Genomic DNA, 19006 nt, shown 5'->3' with positions numbered 1-19006 from the left:
TCCAAATCAATCTAGTAGGATTTGCTATAACAAGTCATACATTCCATTGGTGTAAATAAAAAGTAAAAATGCCAGCAAAATAAAAATCCTGCCTATAACAAATGAAGTTTTATGTCAGCCATTTTTGCTTGCTTTTATCGTCAAATCAAACATTGCATCCATTTTGTAAACTTGCACACCTACCGCTAAAAAAGGCGTGGAGTTTAGTAAGATTTTGTACAAAGACAGCATCATAAATGGTAGAACATTTATTTGGGGTTACTTGAAACATTTGTCCCTAAATAAATGAAATAGAGGATATCTTTTTAGCGTTTTTAACTTCCTTGTGCAGCTATGTTATGTCATGATTACTTGATAAAAAAAAGATTATTTTAGTAAATGAAAGTATCTCACACAAATAATATGCAAATGATTTTGACTGTGCGACTTCACGGTCTGGCTCTGCAACGTATATCGTAGCGCTTGACTGTTAGCACAATTTCCTGCTAAAGTCTCCCGACGCTGGGTATGAAAGGAATAATGGGAATGATGCTCGGAGCCGCCTCCGCTCTGCTCGTCACTCACGCTGCCGGGGAACGACGTCCAAAGGTTTGTTTTAATATTTTCTGGCCTGACAAAAACCTGTCACGGGCGTCAACTGAGGAATCTTCGCCGGCGGTTATTCTGCCAAATGTTCTCCAGGGCAAGACGAGACGCAGACAAACTGTTCTGACTGAGGAAGACGAAGCGGCGTCACCGACGAACGAAGACCCCGTCTGTGTATGGCGACGGGCCTCCCTGTCCCACCCCCCACCCCTGGTGAGGAACCGGCATAGCTGCGAATATGAGTCACAGATTTTTGGCTTCTGGGCCGAGCACTTGACAGTCCCACGCCTCGCCAAGGAGCGGCGGCGTGAGTAAGGGGACCTGTCAGGTATTTCTTGATACGGGGCCAACATCAGTCAAGCCCAACCTCGCTGCAGCCTGCGGGCGACGGTGTGCGAAAATGTGATATGTGTGTTGTGTGCCTCCATACGGTGCAGACGGGTGAGCAAAGAAAGAAAGAAAGAAAGAAAAGGAGAATCGTCGGGGCGCGTCGTCGCCGTTCTCGCCTCACACATGGAAGTGTTGCGACGTCTCGGCATCATGCATAATTCAGCATCACAGAATAATTGCCAGGGCGAGATATTCTAAAAATAATCCAAATGCAGCTACAAATTGCACAATGTTTGGAAGCTGCAGGAAGGACGGCTTTCAGACATTCCCCCTTGTGTGTGTGTGCGTGTATGTGCGTGTGTGTGTGCGTGCGTGCGTGCGCGCAGGCGGACACATCTGGGTGCCATGTTGAGGGTTTTGGTCTTCTGGTCAACAGAAATGCACACACTGAGAGGATGTCATGTTCTCACAAGCCCTAACCTTGCCGTGGCACGACTACTGACACAGCAATTGGACTTGCATGACTCTCCGCACATGTTTCATTTCACGTTTGAAAAAAAAACGGGTCGCCATAAAACAATAAAAGCTTAAAAGATGACAAACGATGCGCCTCATCCTGGCGGGAACTCACGTTAGAATCGAAAAAAAAGGTTTCCATCCGTGCGACATTCCAGGCGTCATCTTGACATGCCCGAGAACAAAGTCGTATGCGCCGTGTGTGTTTCTGCAAAGCCGTAAATCATATCGCCAACCTCAAACGTGTAATTATGCAATTTATTTTGGCAGGATTATTCCTGTACTGAAGCGTCTTATTTTTTTAAGCGTCCCCATATAATCAGAGGCCACACAAACGTTCCGGCCACTTCTTTCCTGAAAAGACCGACAGCGACCCGGCCCGAGGCGCTGGTGGCGGAGAGGTGCCGCATCTCCGTCACCATCGGTGCCGAGGCCTTTCCAGTCGTCAGAAGGCAAACGGGAAATCACGGTTTGGAGTAAAACCATGTCCTCGGGGAACAGGGTGTCAGCAGGCACTGCGGTCCGCCTCCCGGGCCGCACCGAACCACAGGACCGCCGCAGAGATCCTACTTTACTGGTGGATCACAGGACTGGGGCCCCAGCGGCCCTTCTGCACATACCCACGTACTAATCTGGTGTCCCTGACCCGTTTCCAGTCGAGTTGCGCTGCCCGCCCAATGAGGAAATCCAGCCCAGATGCCGCTTCTTGGGAACCGTCTGGAGAGATGGAGGGGGGTGGCGGTCACTTAACTGCTGTGGTTTGGGATCATTCTGGGAGAACCGGGACGGCACGAACAAAGGAGCTCATTTACTGACATAAAAATTCTTACTGATGGTGAGGGGACATCTCTCAGGTCACACACCTTGACATGAACAGCCATGATCCGCTAACTCCTTCCTCAACTTCCAGTATTAGTCAGCCACAGACAGTCGGGGTGTCTCGCCACACGGGACCAGCAGAGATTTTAACGTGACCGCTAATACTTTGAAGTCATAAAACAATGTTTTGAAATGTTTATTTTCCCACAGATTGATGCTCAAAGATATTATCATCAACACTCATATCAATAATAATAATAATAATAATCATAATAATACTGCAATTGCTTGGCGAATAGTCCAGTGTGTACCCCGCCTCTAGCCTGAAGTCAGCTGGGATAGGCTCCAGCATACCTGCGAACTTAATGAGGATAGCGGCATAGAAGCTAGATGGATAATAATAATAATAATAATAATAATAATAATAATACCACTGACTGTTCTCTCACTTACTGGTCTTTGTCCACTCACATCCAGCTGTCCTTAAATATATATTTTTAATAATTTAGAATAAAAAACATGAACCATATATAAAAGACTATTAGCATCAACACTTGTTCTAGTGGCAAGTGTTCTTATTCTTTATTTATACAGTGAGCGTGTTGCTAAATTGTAAACACGGATCTCTTCCACGTATGAAGCGTGAGCATCAATAGACCCGCTCAGCAACTAAGGGTGGAAGTCCGAACATCTACGTAGGTTGATCTGACAAATCTACGACAGCTTCTGCTTGAATGTCAAACGGGAATGGAAAACAAATTCCACACGTCACTGACGCTGAGAACAGCATGTAGGTAGGTTGGATTGCAAGGTGCGCCTAAAGCACTTCATGTACGCTTCCAATAATGCCTTGCACACTGCCACGTCCATATTGCTTTATTGTCATTCGGTAGCCATGCCAGAGTTCCGCCTGACTGACACCTGGCTGCCTTGCTCACATGCAGCTTTTCGCCTCCTTTTCATCTGGCGCCCCTACAATGCACCCCCACAATGCACCCCCAATGTCTGCTGTTTGACCACAAGCTTGCCAATAAAGTTGTCTAGTACAGGTCCTGGTTATTCTCGTCTGTCCAATCAGTGTGTCCCGTGTATATCTTACCTTGACTTCTACGGAGAGAACGTTGTTGGATTCATGAAGAGAATTGTTGACGCCATAGTTTTGGGGTCAGGCGGTGTGGTTCCAGGGTGCTTGGGGACGGCTTCATATACGCAAATATCCAATCCAGTTCTGAGCAACCAGGAGACAAAGAGCCTTTAGATCACGTAGAAACATTTATAGAAGCACTTCATGCCTTTATTAAATAACGGGCAATTCATCGGCTCGGTTTTGGAGGGCTGGGGGAGCAGGGCTGATTAGGGTGAGACCTGAGGTTTAATATGGCAGTTGGGGGGGGGGGGGGGGGGGGGGTGTCAGACTTTGACAGAAAACTTTATCTAACATCACCTCTGCAAGGATTCATACAGTATTTCATTAAGGAGGGTTCTGAATGTTCTATCACACATATACATCATTTCCTGTCTTGCTGGCTAGGCCCCTGCGGACCCCCCCCTTAGCACACATTGGCTGCTCACAAACTAAATAGCTAACTAAGAAACTAGTCCACTAAATGTGGGAGTGACAGGAATGAACACCATTTTAATATCACTTTGTTGTTCGTCGTGTTCTTTTAAACCGCTAGAGTAGTCCCGTGTTTATGCTGCTTCATTGAAAAGAAGTTTAGCACCATAGCAAGCAACCACCACGATGCAGCTAACTAGCTTGTGGCTACGGCTAGCTGACTAAGCAACAGTTGGCGGTAAGAAGGTGAAATGGAAGCTAAACTCCTACCTTGTCCTCACAGCAAGAAGACGCCAAAAGCCGAGTCCATCGAGTCCTGGGTTCATCCCGTATCAGCCTTCAGGAAGCTTCGCCTTGCTAGTTCGTAGTGGTGATGTGTGGATCCATGGAAGTAGCATTATCTCTCATACCAGGTCCAACATTCATGGTCACAATATCAATACTTTGACACTTAACTCGTTTTAGGTGGTTATATTAACAAAAAGCAATGAAATTACAGAGATCTTGTCTAAATGGTGCGCGGTTGGAGGGATCTACTTTTTCTTCCACCCTGCTTAATGCGGAGGCAGATGCACGCTGGGGTAGTGCGATACCAATGATTTTGTTTCCCATCCGATACAAGCTGATATCGGCCATACCAATCCGATACGGATTGCAAATTCACCCAATGTGTCAGGTACATTTGAAAAAGTTGTGTATATCACACACTTATTAGTTAAATAAATTATTAATTTCGATACATTAAAAATGCCATAATTCATTTGTTAAAATACAAAAGTATTGATAATTTGAGAATCCATTTCAGAGCTGGTATCAAAAGTATCAATAATTCAGTATGGATCTGCACGTCACATCACTGCCTGGCTGTCGAACCATGGCGATCATAAATAGGATTGTTTTTCATTTTTATAGTACTCTTTCATCATTAATCATTTTTTTTGTGCTTTTATTATTTAACTTTATTTACTTATTGTTTTACTTCATGTGCAGGGTCGACTTGGAGCATCCCAAACAAGCCACTGCCCCCTTGTGGCGAGGAGGACTTACTTCGGGGACACCAGCTAAAGCTGAGCCTCCCGGTCCCGCCTAGATACAGGACCAAGCAGAACAAGCCTAGCTGTCTCCACAGCATCTTTTGTCACATTTATTTGGATTTTATTTTTTTTATTGATTTATTTTGGTCTTTGTCTTTTTTTGTTTCTGTCGCGTTTAGCTAGCTAGCGGTTAGCTAGCAGACCTCCCAGGTGGACCCAGGTAGACGCCCGAGGGGGGTCAGCGCCGCCGTCCGACTCGAGCTCGTCGCAGCGCGTTATCAAATCTCCTCACTTGATTTGGACTGTAATTATGTCGTAAAAACAAAGTGGCTGTGAAGCCGAGGGCCCGCCAGCGCGATCCGCTTTCATCGAGAGCAGAGCGCCTTAATTATAGCGTGCGACGCGCAGCCGTCTTTCACTGGGCAGCTTTCCCCTCCTGCTCCTTTAAGCCGCGGTGCATTCTTTCATTGTGTGCTAATCACAAGGCAACGGCGGGCCGCCGAAGGTGGATTTGAACGCCGGCCCGTACACATCCCGCACACCGAAGCGGCGCTTGTAGGCGCTAATGGAATGTGATGCCCGCGCCGTACCTAATGATACGCCTTTCACGCCACAAAGCCGTTCAAATGCGAGGCGCAGCATAAAAGGACGCGCCGTTCTTTGTGCGCAAGTGAGGTTAGACAGATAAATGAGTCAACGTGACAATAGATGACCAAACCTCATCAAAAGGCATCATCTTAATGAAGACCACGGCAAATAAAACTTAGATCCTCCTCCCTCCCCCGTGGGAATTGATTTCTGTGTCATTAACTTAAGAGGCGGCCATAAAACACTCCACATCTAGGAGCTTTGGAAGGAAATCATCTCCTTTTATCTGCTTTTTCTTCCCAGGAAGAAGATGGGCAACGAGTGTTTGTTCAGTGACAGCTTCCACATTGTATCTCCTCCACACCTGGCACGGGACGCTGCCAGATGCCAAAGCAGGCGACATATGGACACTTCATTAGGTACACAGCCTAATCAGCTCCCGTACACAAATCTCGGCCGACCTATGATTGATGCTGACGGAGAGCATGTTGGCGACTGTGGAAGAGAAGAGGAACAAAACATCGAACGACGTACCTCCTCAAGGTCGAACCAACATGGACGTACGTCACGTTCCTCATTGATTGTGCGACGCCACGCTGAGGCCGTGTTGTTGGCCAACAAGGAAGTCATTCATCCCTGTCGCCAACTGCAGTCTTACACAGTCCAACGTAGACTTTGAAGAAGGGTTAGGTGTGATGCTGCTTAGCGGGGAAAGTCCAACGTGACCAAGCGCCAAAAACCTACTTCTGTCCTGTGGGTGGTGTCATGTCAGACTAGACCAGAGAGTATTAGGGCCGCGTTGAGTACTTGAATAGTAGGGCGTGTGAAAGTTCCAAGGGTAGCGGCCTTAAAGCTCCAATCAAGTTAGTCAGGTCACGTTTGTGTCCCATCAATGATCCTAAGATGACGTGGGACGCGTACTTGGGTAGCACAAAAACACAAAGCGTGCTGATGCTGCTCTTCTCGCGGTGGAACAGACTGCGGCAGGAAGCATTACGACGCCACCGAGGAGTCGTAACGGTGATTAACAGCGGCTTCTAATTAAAGATCAATGGAGAGTCTTTCAAAGGTGATTTGTTACATAAATTAGGATGCCCACTGTCCATTAACGGCGTCTGCGTCGCTCCAACAGATTGGGCTGCTGGCCATGTTCGGGAGAGGCAGCCGGCCCAATGGCGACCATACATCACGGCCGGCCCGTGATGCCGTTTCATGGGCGGGCATTTATTGGGCGGCATGCTAAAATGTCACTCATTCGTCAACGGGTCGGCCAGATGGGCCTGACGATGCCTGGCTGTGCGTTGATGGAACATGTGTGATGTATACGCCTTTCTGACGCCATGAAGATGATGAGGGTGTTGCATTTAAACAACCTCGCATGCATTTCTTACACTTCCTGTCTGCCATCTGACAGCATCACATTAAGATGCACTTTATTGAGTCGGAGGAGCCGACTTCATCCGGTTGGAAGTAACAAAAGTAGTCTGAGTAACATTGCATGAATAAAAGTACCCGTTATTTCAAATGACTACACGTTGGCATCAGTAACACCGGCAAACAGGAAACTACAGCGACACTATTAACATTGTTACGCTGAAGAACTACTTACTGGCGTAGTGACGCCTCGCCAGCTAGCGACGAGCGCCACCACACGCTTGCTCACAACACCTAAAGCCCATCTATACCAGTCCATGAAGCAGCATGTGATTCTGATCAATGCCTTTTGTAGCGTGTTAAATAGCTTACATTGTAGACGCCATGTGAAGAACAAACTTTTCGATGACGAGTTTTCCAGCCTCACAAACGACAGCTAATGTCATCAAAACGCTGAATACTCGCCCACATGCGTCACTCAAGTCTGAAGCACAAAACCCGAAAAATATTTGAATTATTAGAGTGATTAGAATTAATTTGTTGGCGATTGTAGCATCCATCACTGTGCCCTCAAAGTAAGACACGGAACCCCGATCCAACTATCCAAACGATCCCGGACATTCCAAACATCTTCCAAAGTCAAAGCCAACAATGAGTTTACATGTTTTATTTCACAAACAGTCCACTTAGTGTCTAACCTGCAAGACAAAGCAGAATGGTCAGGAGGGAGGGGGGGGGCAAATCTTCAAGCATGCTTCTGATAGCTTACCCGAGTCAGTCTGGAGTGCTGAGGAACGTCATAAACCTGGGTTCCTTGCCCTTTGTGCTTGTAAGGATTGTAGTCGCCCTGGGAGCTCGGATCTCGTCTAAAGTTTGAAAGCTGCCAGCGCCGGAACGCTCCAGGCTGCACCAGGTTCTGAGGGGCGTAGTCCAAGTAGTGCTTGATCGGCTCGTCATCGTCGTCATCCTCTTCAGATGTTTCATAGTGGATGTCGTGGTTGTAGTTCCTGCCCCGCTCAAAGCTGGTGCTGAAGTGGGACAGCGTACCTGGGGGGTACTGGCCCGTCAGGAAGTTGCGGTCAAAAGGATAGGGAAGAAAACCGTATGGGAAAGGTGGGGGAGGAGGCATAGAGAACTTCGGTCCACTTGGAGCTGCCGTGTCCAAAGGAAGAGGAAGCAGTTGAGGTGGACCTTTACTTTTGGTCTCCCTCTCATTGTGACCCTGCTCTAAGGTCTTCTCCGTGCGGAAGAGCTCTCCGGGCTGATATTGGGGGTGGAATGGTGGAAGCAGGGGTCCAGGAAATTGATCACTTTGGACCACATGACCATCATGCACATAACCAGGAAGTACAGGTGCATTCATGACAGAAGAGCCTGGCAGGTCAAGTGAACCGTGGGGTGCGAGACCACCAGGTGGAAAAGAGCCTGGAAGTTGCAGATTCCCTAGGAGAAGACCAGCATTAGCAACTCCTCGAAAATGGGACACAAACCAAGAGGGTTACCAGAAGGTGGAAGAACTACGCGTGCTGGCTGATGAGGTCCTTCGTATGAAGATCTGGGCTTTGCTCCAGAAACGGACAGCTCAGGTGTGAACGCCGGCTTTGACGCTTGACTACCAGGGAAGGACTTGGGACCTGAGCAGGAAACAGTCAAGGGTTAACCATGTTCAATACGGGGAGGGCGTTTGGCACCATGGCGGCGCACCAGAGCTCACCACAGCACAGGCACGGCCATGGTCTACAATACGGGGATTATCTAACACAACTAGTACAAGCAAAGCTGCTGCAAGTATGAGTATGAAATACTAATACTAAACTCTAGCAAAAGCATATTTCTGCCATGAGCCACACAGGAGGCCTTACCGTGCATCAACGGGTGGCTGTAGGCAGCACCAGCCAGCAGAAGAAGGAGGAGCCAAGCCCTGATTGAAGAACAAAGATGTGAACAACCAGGAGGAGCCGTGTGGGCCGCAAGCCTTACCCTGAGGAGACCCAAACCGCCATGATGCCAGCCAAGGAGCGCTATGACACCAAGCTTCCGTGGAACGCTGAAAAAGGCTGAACATGACCCATCTTGACCAATCAGGAGGCGGCACCTCGCCCTAATCACTTGTCAATCACTTCCACCTGAGGCAACCTCTGCTCCACCAGGCCCGGCAGTCACCACGGCAACCACCAGGACGCAGCTGCTCGCTGACCATCAGGACATTTGCCTAATTAGCATCCCCTCGTCTGGGGCCCAATCACAGCCAGTCATGACACCTGTCAATCAAAGTGCTTGACCACACCGGGCGTCGCTTCCAGCCGCCGCCTCCTGTCATTGACTTTGTCCTTTTTGGCTTGCTAGCCATGCTAGCCATGCTAGCTAACTTGTCTCCTCATTGGGGAGCGTCTGCTGACTTCCTGTCTGTAGGAACGTCCTCATACTCACGTTGTCTTCATTTAAACAATGCTCATGACTGCAAAGGAGATTGGAGTATTATTATTATTATTATTATTATGATCATTTATTGCAGTAACTCTCAACTTTTGTCCCATTTTTGTTTGAGAAAAGAAAGAAAGTAAACCACGTGATTTATTACCGTCTGGTTTGGTCAACAGCAAACAAAGACATTGTTAACTCTCATTATGGAATTATTATGATTACATTCTTGAATAAATAACAATATTTTATGAGATTTATGACCCAAAATAAGTTAGAAGAACAACAGTACTGAACAGGAACTCCCAGCAAAGCCAAGAAGTGACATATTCCCAATCCTAACATGCCAACTGATGTGATTACTATCATATAACACAAAAAACATGGCGTACGTTTCTTGGCAGTCAGCGGCTCTGACGTCTCTACGCACATTTCAAAATAAAAGAGGGGGGGGGGGGCGTGATTGCTGCTTGTTTAGTCCTGGCATGTTAGCCTCCACCTTTATTCCAATGGATCTGCCCAATGTATGGATTCACCTTCTGAAACTGTCAGATGGACTCCAAGGCAGGCCGGACAGGGAAATGGCGGCAAGCCATGTTTTGCTAACAACTCACGTCTAGAACATTTAAGACGCACGGCAAGAAAGTGACAAATTCCCAACAATAACACTGACTAATATTGTGTTGGCTGCACGGTGGACGAGTGGTTAGCATGTAGGCCACACAGTCAGGAGATGGGAAGACCTGGGTTGGATTCTCTGCTTGGGCATCTCTCTAAACCCCCCCCCCCCCCCCCAAATTGTCCATAGGTATGAATGTGAGTGTGAATGGTTGTTTGTCTATATGTGCCCTGGGATTGGCTGGCCACCAGTCCAGGGTGGACCCCGCCTCTCCCCCCAAGTCAGCTGGGATAGGCTCCAGCATACCCCTGGACTATGTCTGGACTATACGGGCCGCTCTCGGGACACGGGGGGAAGCGGACCTCGCGTTGCGTCCAGAAGAGGAGCCCGGCGTCGAGGCTGGCGTGAAAGGAGAGAGCGGATGCGAGCCAAGTCAGGACACGTCTGGGTGAAAGCGACGTGAAGAAGCCATAAAAGACATGCAAATGTGTTTGATGGCGGCACATGCCTTCATTAAGATCTCATTGCTCCCCACGCAGCTTGAGACGCTGCCAAATGTGCCACGCTTCCACATTGTAACAATTTCCGGCACTCCACATGTGTATTTCCTGCCTTTCTAATCAGAATTCTATTTTGTGTCTCAAAAGGGGCTCCATTCAGACGCACATTAGCAGCCCTCGGCAGCCGTAATGTTGCTGCTGGGGGCCACGGGCCGCCAGCTGCATCCACTTGTCACCGCGCGCTTTGCCGCGTTTCACTGACTGTTTGTCTGACTGACTGCACAACCGCTGCATCCACTCTCGTGCACGGAAGCGTGTCACGTGCAAAGGTTGCTGTCGCTGAAGGGAACGCCGATGAAGAGCGTAGCATCATTCCAAGGTCGCTGCCCACCGCTCAGGTTGGGATGCTAGGTGGATGTTACGCAATATCACACTTGGCTGAAACGGCCCTTCCACACCCCCCGCATTTCGTAGGATTTAACTCTTTCAAGTATGATTCAACTCTTGCCGCGGTTATTAGCATCACACGTAGCATTGTACCCTTGACGTCTTGGTTAGCGTACTTGAATGACATCATGTCGTGTTGCGTCATCAATACACTGTGGGTGTCTGTTCTTAAGTCGCTCAATCCCAGCCATTTTTCCAAAGACAACGCCTTACATGAGTTTGACTCATGTTTCAAGGCACACAGATCATTATCTTCTACGGCTATATCAAGATGGAACCTACCAGAGGAAAGATTAGACTCCCGTCAGACATAAAAGTTGGTTTCCACCTTTTTCCGTTCTTTAGCAATCAGCCATAAAACAGGAATAAGTTTCAAGAAAATATCAGTTCCCGACTAGAAAAGGGAGAAGTGATATTATATATTTTGTCATAATATTACAAGTTTATTCTCATAATATTGTGACTTTTCTTCTGATAATTTGACTTTACTCTCTTAAAATTACAGCTGATTTTTTTCATCTCGGTTGTTGTTTTTTCTTTCTTTTGGTTGCAATTCTGACACGTCTTTTTTGTTGAATATTTGTACTTTATACTACTAAATTGTCATTCATTTTCTTTCTTGTTGTAAAATCATAACTTGTTGGTGTTGATATTTGAGACTTTATTCTGCTTTATTCGGTTAAAGGATATTTGTAGACTGTGCTGAGGCCCAGTGCGGCCCGCGAGCCACATGTTAGACACCCCCCAGTCTGATTGTGCTTTCATTAGCTATCCAACACGTCAAAGTGTTGCAGAGATGAGCTGTCAATCATTCGTGTCCAGTTAAAAAGGCTTCAGTATAAGAAATAGAGCACATTTTGATCCTAATCTGCAGGATTGCCCCCCCCCCCCCCCCACGTGCATCACATTCTCCAACAAATGGAATGCAGAGAAGTCAATTATGACGGATCAATAATTCAGCATTCCCAATTATTCTTTAATTGTAAGACGGCGTATCATCCAATCTGACTGCGGGGACGCGTGTTGTTCCCCTGCAGAGCTTTGGCTGATTGTTTGCATGAGATTAGACGTGTGTATCAAGCAAAAGATCAGCGCAATGTCACACAGCCTGGGCTTGCCGGCAAACACACACGTGGCGCACGCGGCGCACAAGGCGCACGCGCGCCTCACGGGCACGCGCGCCGTCTTAATGACACAAACACATCACATAAAGCCAAATGCTGCCACTAAAATTTGCATGGTGCTCAGTAATGCATTAGTGAACATCACTTGGCAATCTGTTCATACGGGCTTAATTGGATTTTAATACTGCCTCTGATCTTGTTTTCTAATTAACGGCGGTGGCTGGCAACCAAGCAGAACCGTGCACCCAGCGACACCTTTGATCCCCGCCATATGGACTTCCTCCAAGCACCGGCACCAAAATCCCTCACCTAGACGTGGGCGAACAACAGCAGCCCCCCCCCATCCCCAATCAAAATGGATGGGGGGGTAAAGGGGGGGGGTAGAGGGGGGGTAGGTGGCAGCATGTGTCATCCCGCCGGCATTCTTATTGATTCATTTCTCTTACAATCACTTGTGATCACGGATACATTAAACATGAGGGGGCGGGGGCTTAATGCATGTAGCTTATCAGGACCCCCCCCCCCCAACCCCCATAGCTACGGGGACGTGTCAATAGCCCCTCTTAATGTGTTTACTGGTCCCCTTGTGGCCACTGCTTTATGCTCTTGATGAAAGGCAGCCAAACGGGCGTCCTCTGCCGCCACGCTCGCTTGGGTGCTTCCTGTCTTTGGCGACTTTGGTCGTCCCCAAGAATGCACGTAATGGGACGCAGCTATTCCGCTAATAAAACCTGAAAAACCTGTCCGTTGGGCGGGGTCCCGAGTGGTCATCTTCTTTTCCCCTCGTGCCGCCATGAGCAAAGTCAAATGTCATCCGTGTTTCAAAACCCAAACATGGAATTCCTTTGCTTCATATTCAGTCCAAGTGGAATGTTGAACATAAAAGTTGAGCTTTGGCGGTCCGTTGGTGGGTTCCGGCATGCCAGACGCTGTGAGGAGGCGGATCCAGGCGTCGGCTCATGACTGGAAGGTCATTTGGTGTCTTTTTATTCTTTGGGTCGGTTTGTTTAGTGTAGGGACGCCTACGCAGCGTCTTGCCGATGCACACGGTCCGTGGCGGCGGCGGAACGCACCCCTTGGACCTTCCCCAGGTAGCGGCCATTTTAGACCTTTCGTGTCGTAGACCCAATCTCGTGTATCTTCTCATCTGGTGACACGCCTATTATGTGTGATGCTAAATGAAGACAGGAAGGACATGAAGTTAAAAACACCAAATGAACACAGCGCCCCCATCCACCAAAGGGGTGGGTGCACCCACCAAACACCCCATGAGGTCATGGAACCTTACCCCCCAGCATCGTCGTGCTTAGCCATGGTGAAATGACGTCTGGGGGCTAACTCAGGCATGGAGCCGCACGTCTGCAGCACATTCCTCGCCTTGAGCCCATCAGGTGGGACATAAAGGTCGCAGCTTGCAGCCTCTCTTCGCCACCAGCTGCGGCGGCGGCGGACGTGAACGAGCGGTAGCATCTCCATTTGAAGACGCCACAAAGGCGCTCTTTAATTCCTAATGTGCTGAGAGGCACTCTGACATCAGACGGCCTTCCGGCACAAAAGCGCCAAAGAGCGAAGGCCTAAAATCCTCAGCCGGTGATTGCACCTGGAATAATGAAGCCTATTTTTCCCTAAATACGCTGCTTGTTTGTCCTTCACGGGGCAATTATTGAACAACGTGCATGTCGTGCTGTCAAGAGGATGCGCACGTATTGTGGCCGGGCTAATGACGCGCTAGCATGAAGACTAAAGTGGGCTCTCTAATGAAGATGGCCTGCAGGCCTTGTCTTCCTGTTACAGGAAAATGTGCTTTGTTTTCTCTGCCATCCCAAAATGATCAAACTGTCCTTCAACCTTAAAGCTTCTCATCTGTCAGGCAAAACAAGGAACGTGTCGCAAACAAATCTCAACCTCAAATGCATATTCATAGACTCAGACAGGCGGGAACCAGCTTCCGCTTCCCTGCTGGCATCCGGGGGTCCGCTTTGTCTTCTGGACCGCCTCAGGTCAGCTTCGAGGTCCCAAGGTACGGGTGTCTGGTGACCAAAGGTTGGAATCAAGTCAATCACACTTTTCACGGGCTTAATCGTGTGTTTGGGACTTGGAGATAAAGTCATGTCACAATACCTTCTTCAAGAGTGCAGACTCGGTGGGAACGCTACGTGGGAACGCTACGTGGGAACGCTACGTGGGAACGCTACGTGGGAACGCTACGTGGGAACGCTATGGTGGCTCCGCCTGCCGCCATGACAGAGACACCTGAAACATTTGACATGTCAACCAATCCTGTCAGACTTCAGCTCGCTGGAGCGCTAAAGGAAAAAATTCCCTTTCTTAATTTTTGACCACTGATGGCAAAAAGGAAAACTGTGACGATAACCATAGAACAGGAAATGGTACTTACTGCAACATATGTGGGCCTGCCAGACGTGAATCCTTCCTGGGCCCATATGAAGGTTGGTACTGGTGGAGTGCGGTCCCATCACCATCAGACGCCATCTGCCAGAGAAGAAACATCTCCAAAGGCCTGGTCTCCTTCAAGGTTTGGAAGCAGCAGGAGAGAAGCAAACATTGAAAGGTGGAAGGAAGTTGTCTCCACCCTTGACGGTCCTGCTGGCCTCCAACCTTACTGGCATGACAAGGAGATCCACCTGAGATGTTTCAACAAGGTCCAACAGTGCCCAAGGTACATTCTTGGCATTGTTCACCTGCCTCAGCCCAACCCAGGAGATGAGGAGGACACCAGGTACGAACCTTTCAGTCAAAACGCCGCTCAGGTTTTTTTACGCTCTTTGGAAAATCCATGAGAGTTCAACACCTCCCTGGATATCCAAGCAACGTTCACGATAAACACATGGAGCGTTTACAGCCTATAATATCCTGTGTGTGCTGGGAAAGTGTTTGCTCAGATACCCCCCCCCCCCCCCCCCGCGCGGCTTGTCGGAGAATGTCGGCCGTCGGCGCACGCACACGTTTGCCCGCCGGCTTCACAAAAGCTGCTCTACAAGTCGGTCGGACAATTAACGACACGCAGGCCCGACTACAAGGAGGTAACTGAGTGCAACGCTTGGAAATGGGGGCGCGGGGTGGGATGGGGGGGTACGGGGGGTTAACGCCACTGCTGGAAAAAGGCCTCCGAGCACTAAGATTCTTTTTTTTTTTATTTACTCATGCTGTGCAAAAGTCTTGGGTCGCCACTCACATTGATGTTTTGATGACTCAACAGTCATGTTGGCCAAGTACAGGGGTGTTCAAAGTGCGGCCCGGGGGCCATTTGCAGCCCGTGGTTGTTACTTCCATTGTCTGGGGCACATACTAAAACATACAATGAAAATACAACACAAATGTCAAATATCAGGAAGAATGTAGTCATTTAATGACAAATGTCATGAATCACATATAATATTGTTAGATTATGAGAAAAATATATCTTATATACGTATACAATATGAGAAACAAACAAAACAAAATAACATTTGAATGGAGTAGACGTTCTACTATTATGGGAATAAAGTATTCATAAAATAAGAACACAATTTAAAAAGATCATTTACAACAAAAGTTGAAATATTTGGAAAAATAATAAGAGAAATATAATAAGAGAAAACAGACAAATGAGTTGTGCAATAAAGTGTGCAATAAAGCGTGCAATAACCCCCAGCCTGATGAGCATGTACACGGCTGTGACCAGTGACGTTGGGTTTCGGGTTACCTTGACTTTGTACTCCTCTTGTACTTTTGGAATGTCCCAAATAAAGGCATGTCTTAGCTTACCTTATCTTATCTTATCTTAAGCATATCTCCATGCGTTGCTTTGCTAAGTATGAAAGGAGGTATAAAGAACAAACAGGTGACGCTGTCAACGATTAGTTGGGGAGATATGGGGCGAGCCAGCACGTCTCACCTCGCAATAAGTGGATTAAAAGTTGAAGCGGTCTTGGCCCGTCAGCGGCAAATGAGCGGGAATCGGAGACGCTAATTAGATGCTATCATTCCTGATCCTGACATGAAACAAGCAGACACTCCAATTGATCCAAAGCACAGAAAGACTTGAACCAAAAGCACCCAGACGGGTCGGATGGTCCAAAGCTACGTGTTTGTGTACGTGTGGCGCTACAGTAAACACACACTTGGCCGCCGGGCTCGCTCTAATTACGGGTTCGAGACAGGAGCGTCCAACCAGGAAAATTCTTTCTATCTGGTTCCCATAGGCTCGTCAAACGTGCGGCGAGGTCCAAGGCGGCGAACACGCCCAGAGTACTTAGCCCACGGTCATTCTGGCACGCTGTCAGAAGACAAAAGACGAGTCATATCAGCCATGCCAAGCGTCCCTCGGGTCACAACTCATCAGCCGAATACCGACGTCGCTGCGAGGCTGACGAGCTTGTGTAACTTGACTCTTTCCTGCACGCCAACGCAAGCACTTGACCTTGTGGAAATGGAGCTGAAAAAAGGAAACACCTTCCTGCAACGACAACTCTCATGAAGTCCCGAACGTTGGCAACAACGCTTTCATCGGACAAGAAAAGTCGTTGAACATTACGAGAGAAAAGTTGTCATTTTCCGAGAAGAATCGTGATTAGAGAAGCTTAACATGTTCAAAGCCGTGCTGATAACTTTCTGCTTCTCCAGATCCACGCCGGAACTTTCTCCACCTATAGTGTCATGCAGATCTACGTAGGTGTGGTGTGGGCACGCCTGGAGGAAATGAGGAAGAGACCAAGTGTACCTTGAAAAGGCGAGGGGGCGGAGCCACCTGCTGTGGCCCATCAAGGTGCACTGTACTCAGGCACACGCTCCAAGTCCCCGGTGGCGCTGGCGTCCCCTCATCCTGGAGCGTTTGGTACTGCTAGCACGGAAAATGTCTTCCTGGAAAAGGGAACATTTGAGCTCAGGGAAATTAAAAAGGAGACCTTGATTTGCTCACCTGCACAGTACGGGGTCATCTCGCTCCTTTCATGGTTTTTTAAAATTTCTAATTGATGCTACTAATTTTATTACTTTATTCTTGTAAAATTGGGACTTTTTCTCATGAAAAGAAAAGCTTTTTCTATAATAATAAAATAATTATAATAATAAAATCATTAGCTAAAGATTTCCATAATATATTCTAGGTGTATCCCCACCTAATTTTTCTTAAAATCCTTAAACTTTTTTCTTTACTATTTCAACTTCATGCTTCAAAAATGAGCATAATAATTCCCATAATATTACAATATATAATGATAATAATATTTTGGGTGGCTTTTTCCCTGCGACCTGAGCCCCAGGATTTTTCTCTAATATTTTGACTTTATTATTGTATATTTTTTCAATTCTATCTTTAGCCAATAAAAATAAAGCTGCGGTCACAATTCCATGTTTTTCCTTCAAGATGGCTGCAGCATTACGTCATCTACTCTTCCCTTCCTTCCGTTCTCCCAGCAACCAAAAGCCAGTTGAAATCCATTCATGGGCCGCGGACGTCACCGCCCACCACCTGTTTATTACCGGGTGTCCCTAATGAGGTGGCCACCCCGTCCCTGTCAGGCCTTCCCATTCCGGTTTGGCTTTTAAAGGCTTCCAAGCAGTTCCAGCCATCAGCAGAGGTTTCCCGGGACAAAGATACAGGTTTTGTGCGGCGGATCTTCAAAAGAACCCGGTCAAGTCCCAATCCTTTTGTCGGGGGCAATTGACTCCCTTTCTGCCTGCCATCAGAGAGGAGATTAACTTGTCAAAGTGTGGGTCCCGATCCAGACTGCTCTTTTGACTGGATGCTCCCCAGTCTGATGTGCCGCGCTGCTAATAGTCACGGCTCAAAGGCTAACGCTAAGAACGGGGGAGGGGGGGCTTTAGGATCACTTTACCTGGATTCGGCAGTGTGGCGCTGGTGGATTAGAGCCCCAGGCCCCGTGGCACGCTAGTCTGCAAACACCCCTGCGGTGTGCAGGTGTAAGCACAAGTGCACACGCGCATGCACGTGCACATACGTGTGGGTGGGGCCAGTAAATGGGGCCTAGTATGGAACCACACCAGAACAACACAAGACGGCCATTTCTCACCAACGCTTGTCAATAAAGCTAACATGTGACCCGAGGCTGTAGAGTAGTCACAGTGCAGCTTGGGTAGGGGAGGGATCTGTTAGCAGTGGGGGGGGGGGGGGGGGGCATGTTCACAGTGATATTTTAGTCCTTTTTGATTTAACCATCCATGAGGTTATGACTTATTATTATTAACTTTTCATTGGTTTATGAAAAAACATCAGTCAATGTCAATTGACTTATGAATTATGACTTGTATTTTTATTCTATGAAATGAATTAATATAATACATTCATATCTTGCTGACAGTCAAGCATGGTGGTGGTAGCGTGCACGAGTGCTGCCAGGCGTGGGAAGTTGTGAAAGAGGATTTCCCACATGTACTGGGACATTATGGAGCAGCGGCATCAGGAAGCTGGGCTGCATGGTATAGTATTTATACTATAGTACTATAAAAAGTAAAGCTGTATATCCCTTAGAGTAGTCAGGGTGCAGCTTGTATAGCTGTATATAGATGTACTATCCACTGAAAGTGAGTCAACACGGAGTTGGCATAGAATGGCAGAGAATGAGATAATCGTGTCTTGCCGACAGTCAAGCAGGGTGTTAGCGTGCACGAGTGCTGCCGGCCCGGAGAGCTCATTGAGGGCAATTCCAACATGCGCTGTGACATTGTGCAGCCGAAATCAGGTGGCACGGTACTTTACCTGCTTCATAAGTTCACAGTACATGTTGGAGTGCCGGCAGCACTCGTGCACGCTACCACCACCATCATCTTGCATCGCCAGATACGGTAAAGATAAGGAATAGATGTACTAGTACACGCGCTGTACTCAGGGATGCTTATGCCAGCAGTGGAGCGGGGCGGCTAGGAGGAGGTACCTGCTGAAACGTGAGCTCCTGCATGAAATGCGCTAAGAGCGCGGGGCAGCAACATGCTAACACGCTAACTTAAATCTGCACGCTCCTAATCAATCAGGTCGCTCCTGCGAGCGGTCCAGGTGGGAGATTAAAAAAGTTGTCTTTGCCCAACTTCAACCACCTCTGGCTCCCATGGGGTCGGGGGGGGGGGGGGGG

At 48.0% G+C, this 19006-nt stretch overlaps 1 protein-coding gene and 1 long non-coding RNA gene across 5 annotated transcripts in view; both read right to left on the bottom strand.

Annotated features, from left to right (window-relative positions):
* LOC131132540 (uncharacterized) overlaps window positions 1-4439 on the bottom strand; it is a 38421-nt gene extending 33982 nt beyond the window's left edge. For 3 of the 4 annotated variants that reach the window (XR_009130388.1, XR_009130386.1, XR_009130390.1), the window contains exons 1-2: window positions 4079-4439; window positions 3350-3478 (exon numbers count right to left, since the gene is read on the bottom strand). This is a non-coding gene — a long non-coding RNA (uncharacterized LOC131132540). Of the gene's footprint in view, window positions 1-837; window positions 2203-2294; window positions 2415-3349; window positions 3479-4078 lie in introns of those variants that run through there. The other variant, XR_009130389.1, reaches the window with a different exon arrangement.
* A 3017-nt stretch (window positions 4440-7456) lies between these two features.
* Window positions 7457-8881, bottom strand: LOC131132575 (uncharacterized). The gene is made up of 5 exons (XM_058078332.1): window positions 8785-8881; window positions 8667-8725; window positions 8307-8438; window positions 7574-8247; window positions 7457-7502 (listed from the first exon to the last, which is right to left on the bottom strand). The coding sequence occupies exons 1-5, from the start codon at window positions 8805-8807 to the stop codon at window positions 7491-7493; spliced, it is 900 nt and encodes a 299-aa protein (XP_057934315.1). The 5' UTR covers window positions 8808-8881; the 3' UTR covers window positions 7457-7490.
* Between the last annotated feature and the right edge of the window lie 10125 nt (window positions 8882-19006).

The sequence above is a fragment of the Doryrhamphus excisus genome, chromosome 1 (genome assembly GCF_030265055.1).
Source record: "Doryrhamphus excisus isolate RoL2022-K1 chromosome 1, RoL_Dexc_1.0, whole genome shotgun sequence".
NCBI classification, from domain to species: domain Eukaryota; kingdom Metazoa; phylum Chordata; class Actinopteri; order Syngnathiformes; family Syngnathidae; genus Doryrhamphus; species Doryrhamphus excisus.
The sequence above is the reverse complement of the archived record's forward strand: the minus strand, read 5'-3'. Positions and strand labels throughout refer to the sequence as shown.

Excerpts from the sequence above, each read along its gene's own strand:
- LOC131132575 (XM_058078332.1), bottom strand. The coding sequence starts at position 8,807 with ATGGCGGTTTGGGTCTCCTCAGG. Across the intron at positions 8,726-8,784 it reads GCGGTTTGGGTCTCCTCAGG|GGCTTGGCTCCTCCTTCTTC; the intron begins GTAAGGCTTGCG and ends TTCTTCAATCAG. Across the intron at positions 8,248-8,306 it reads CGTAGTTCTTCCACCTTCTG|GGAATCTGCAACTTCCAGGC; the intron begins GTAACCCTCTTG and ends GTCTTCTCCTAG.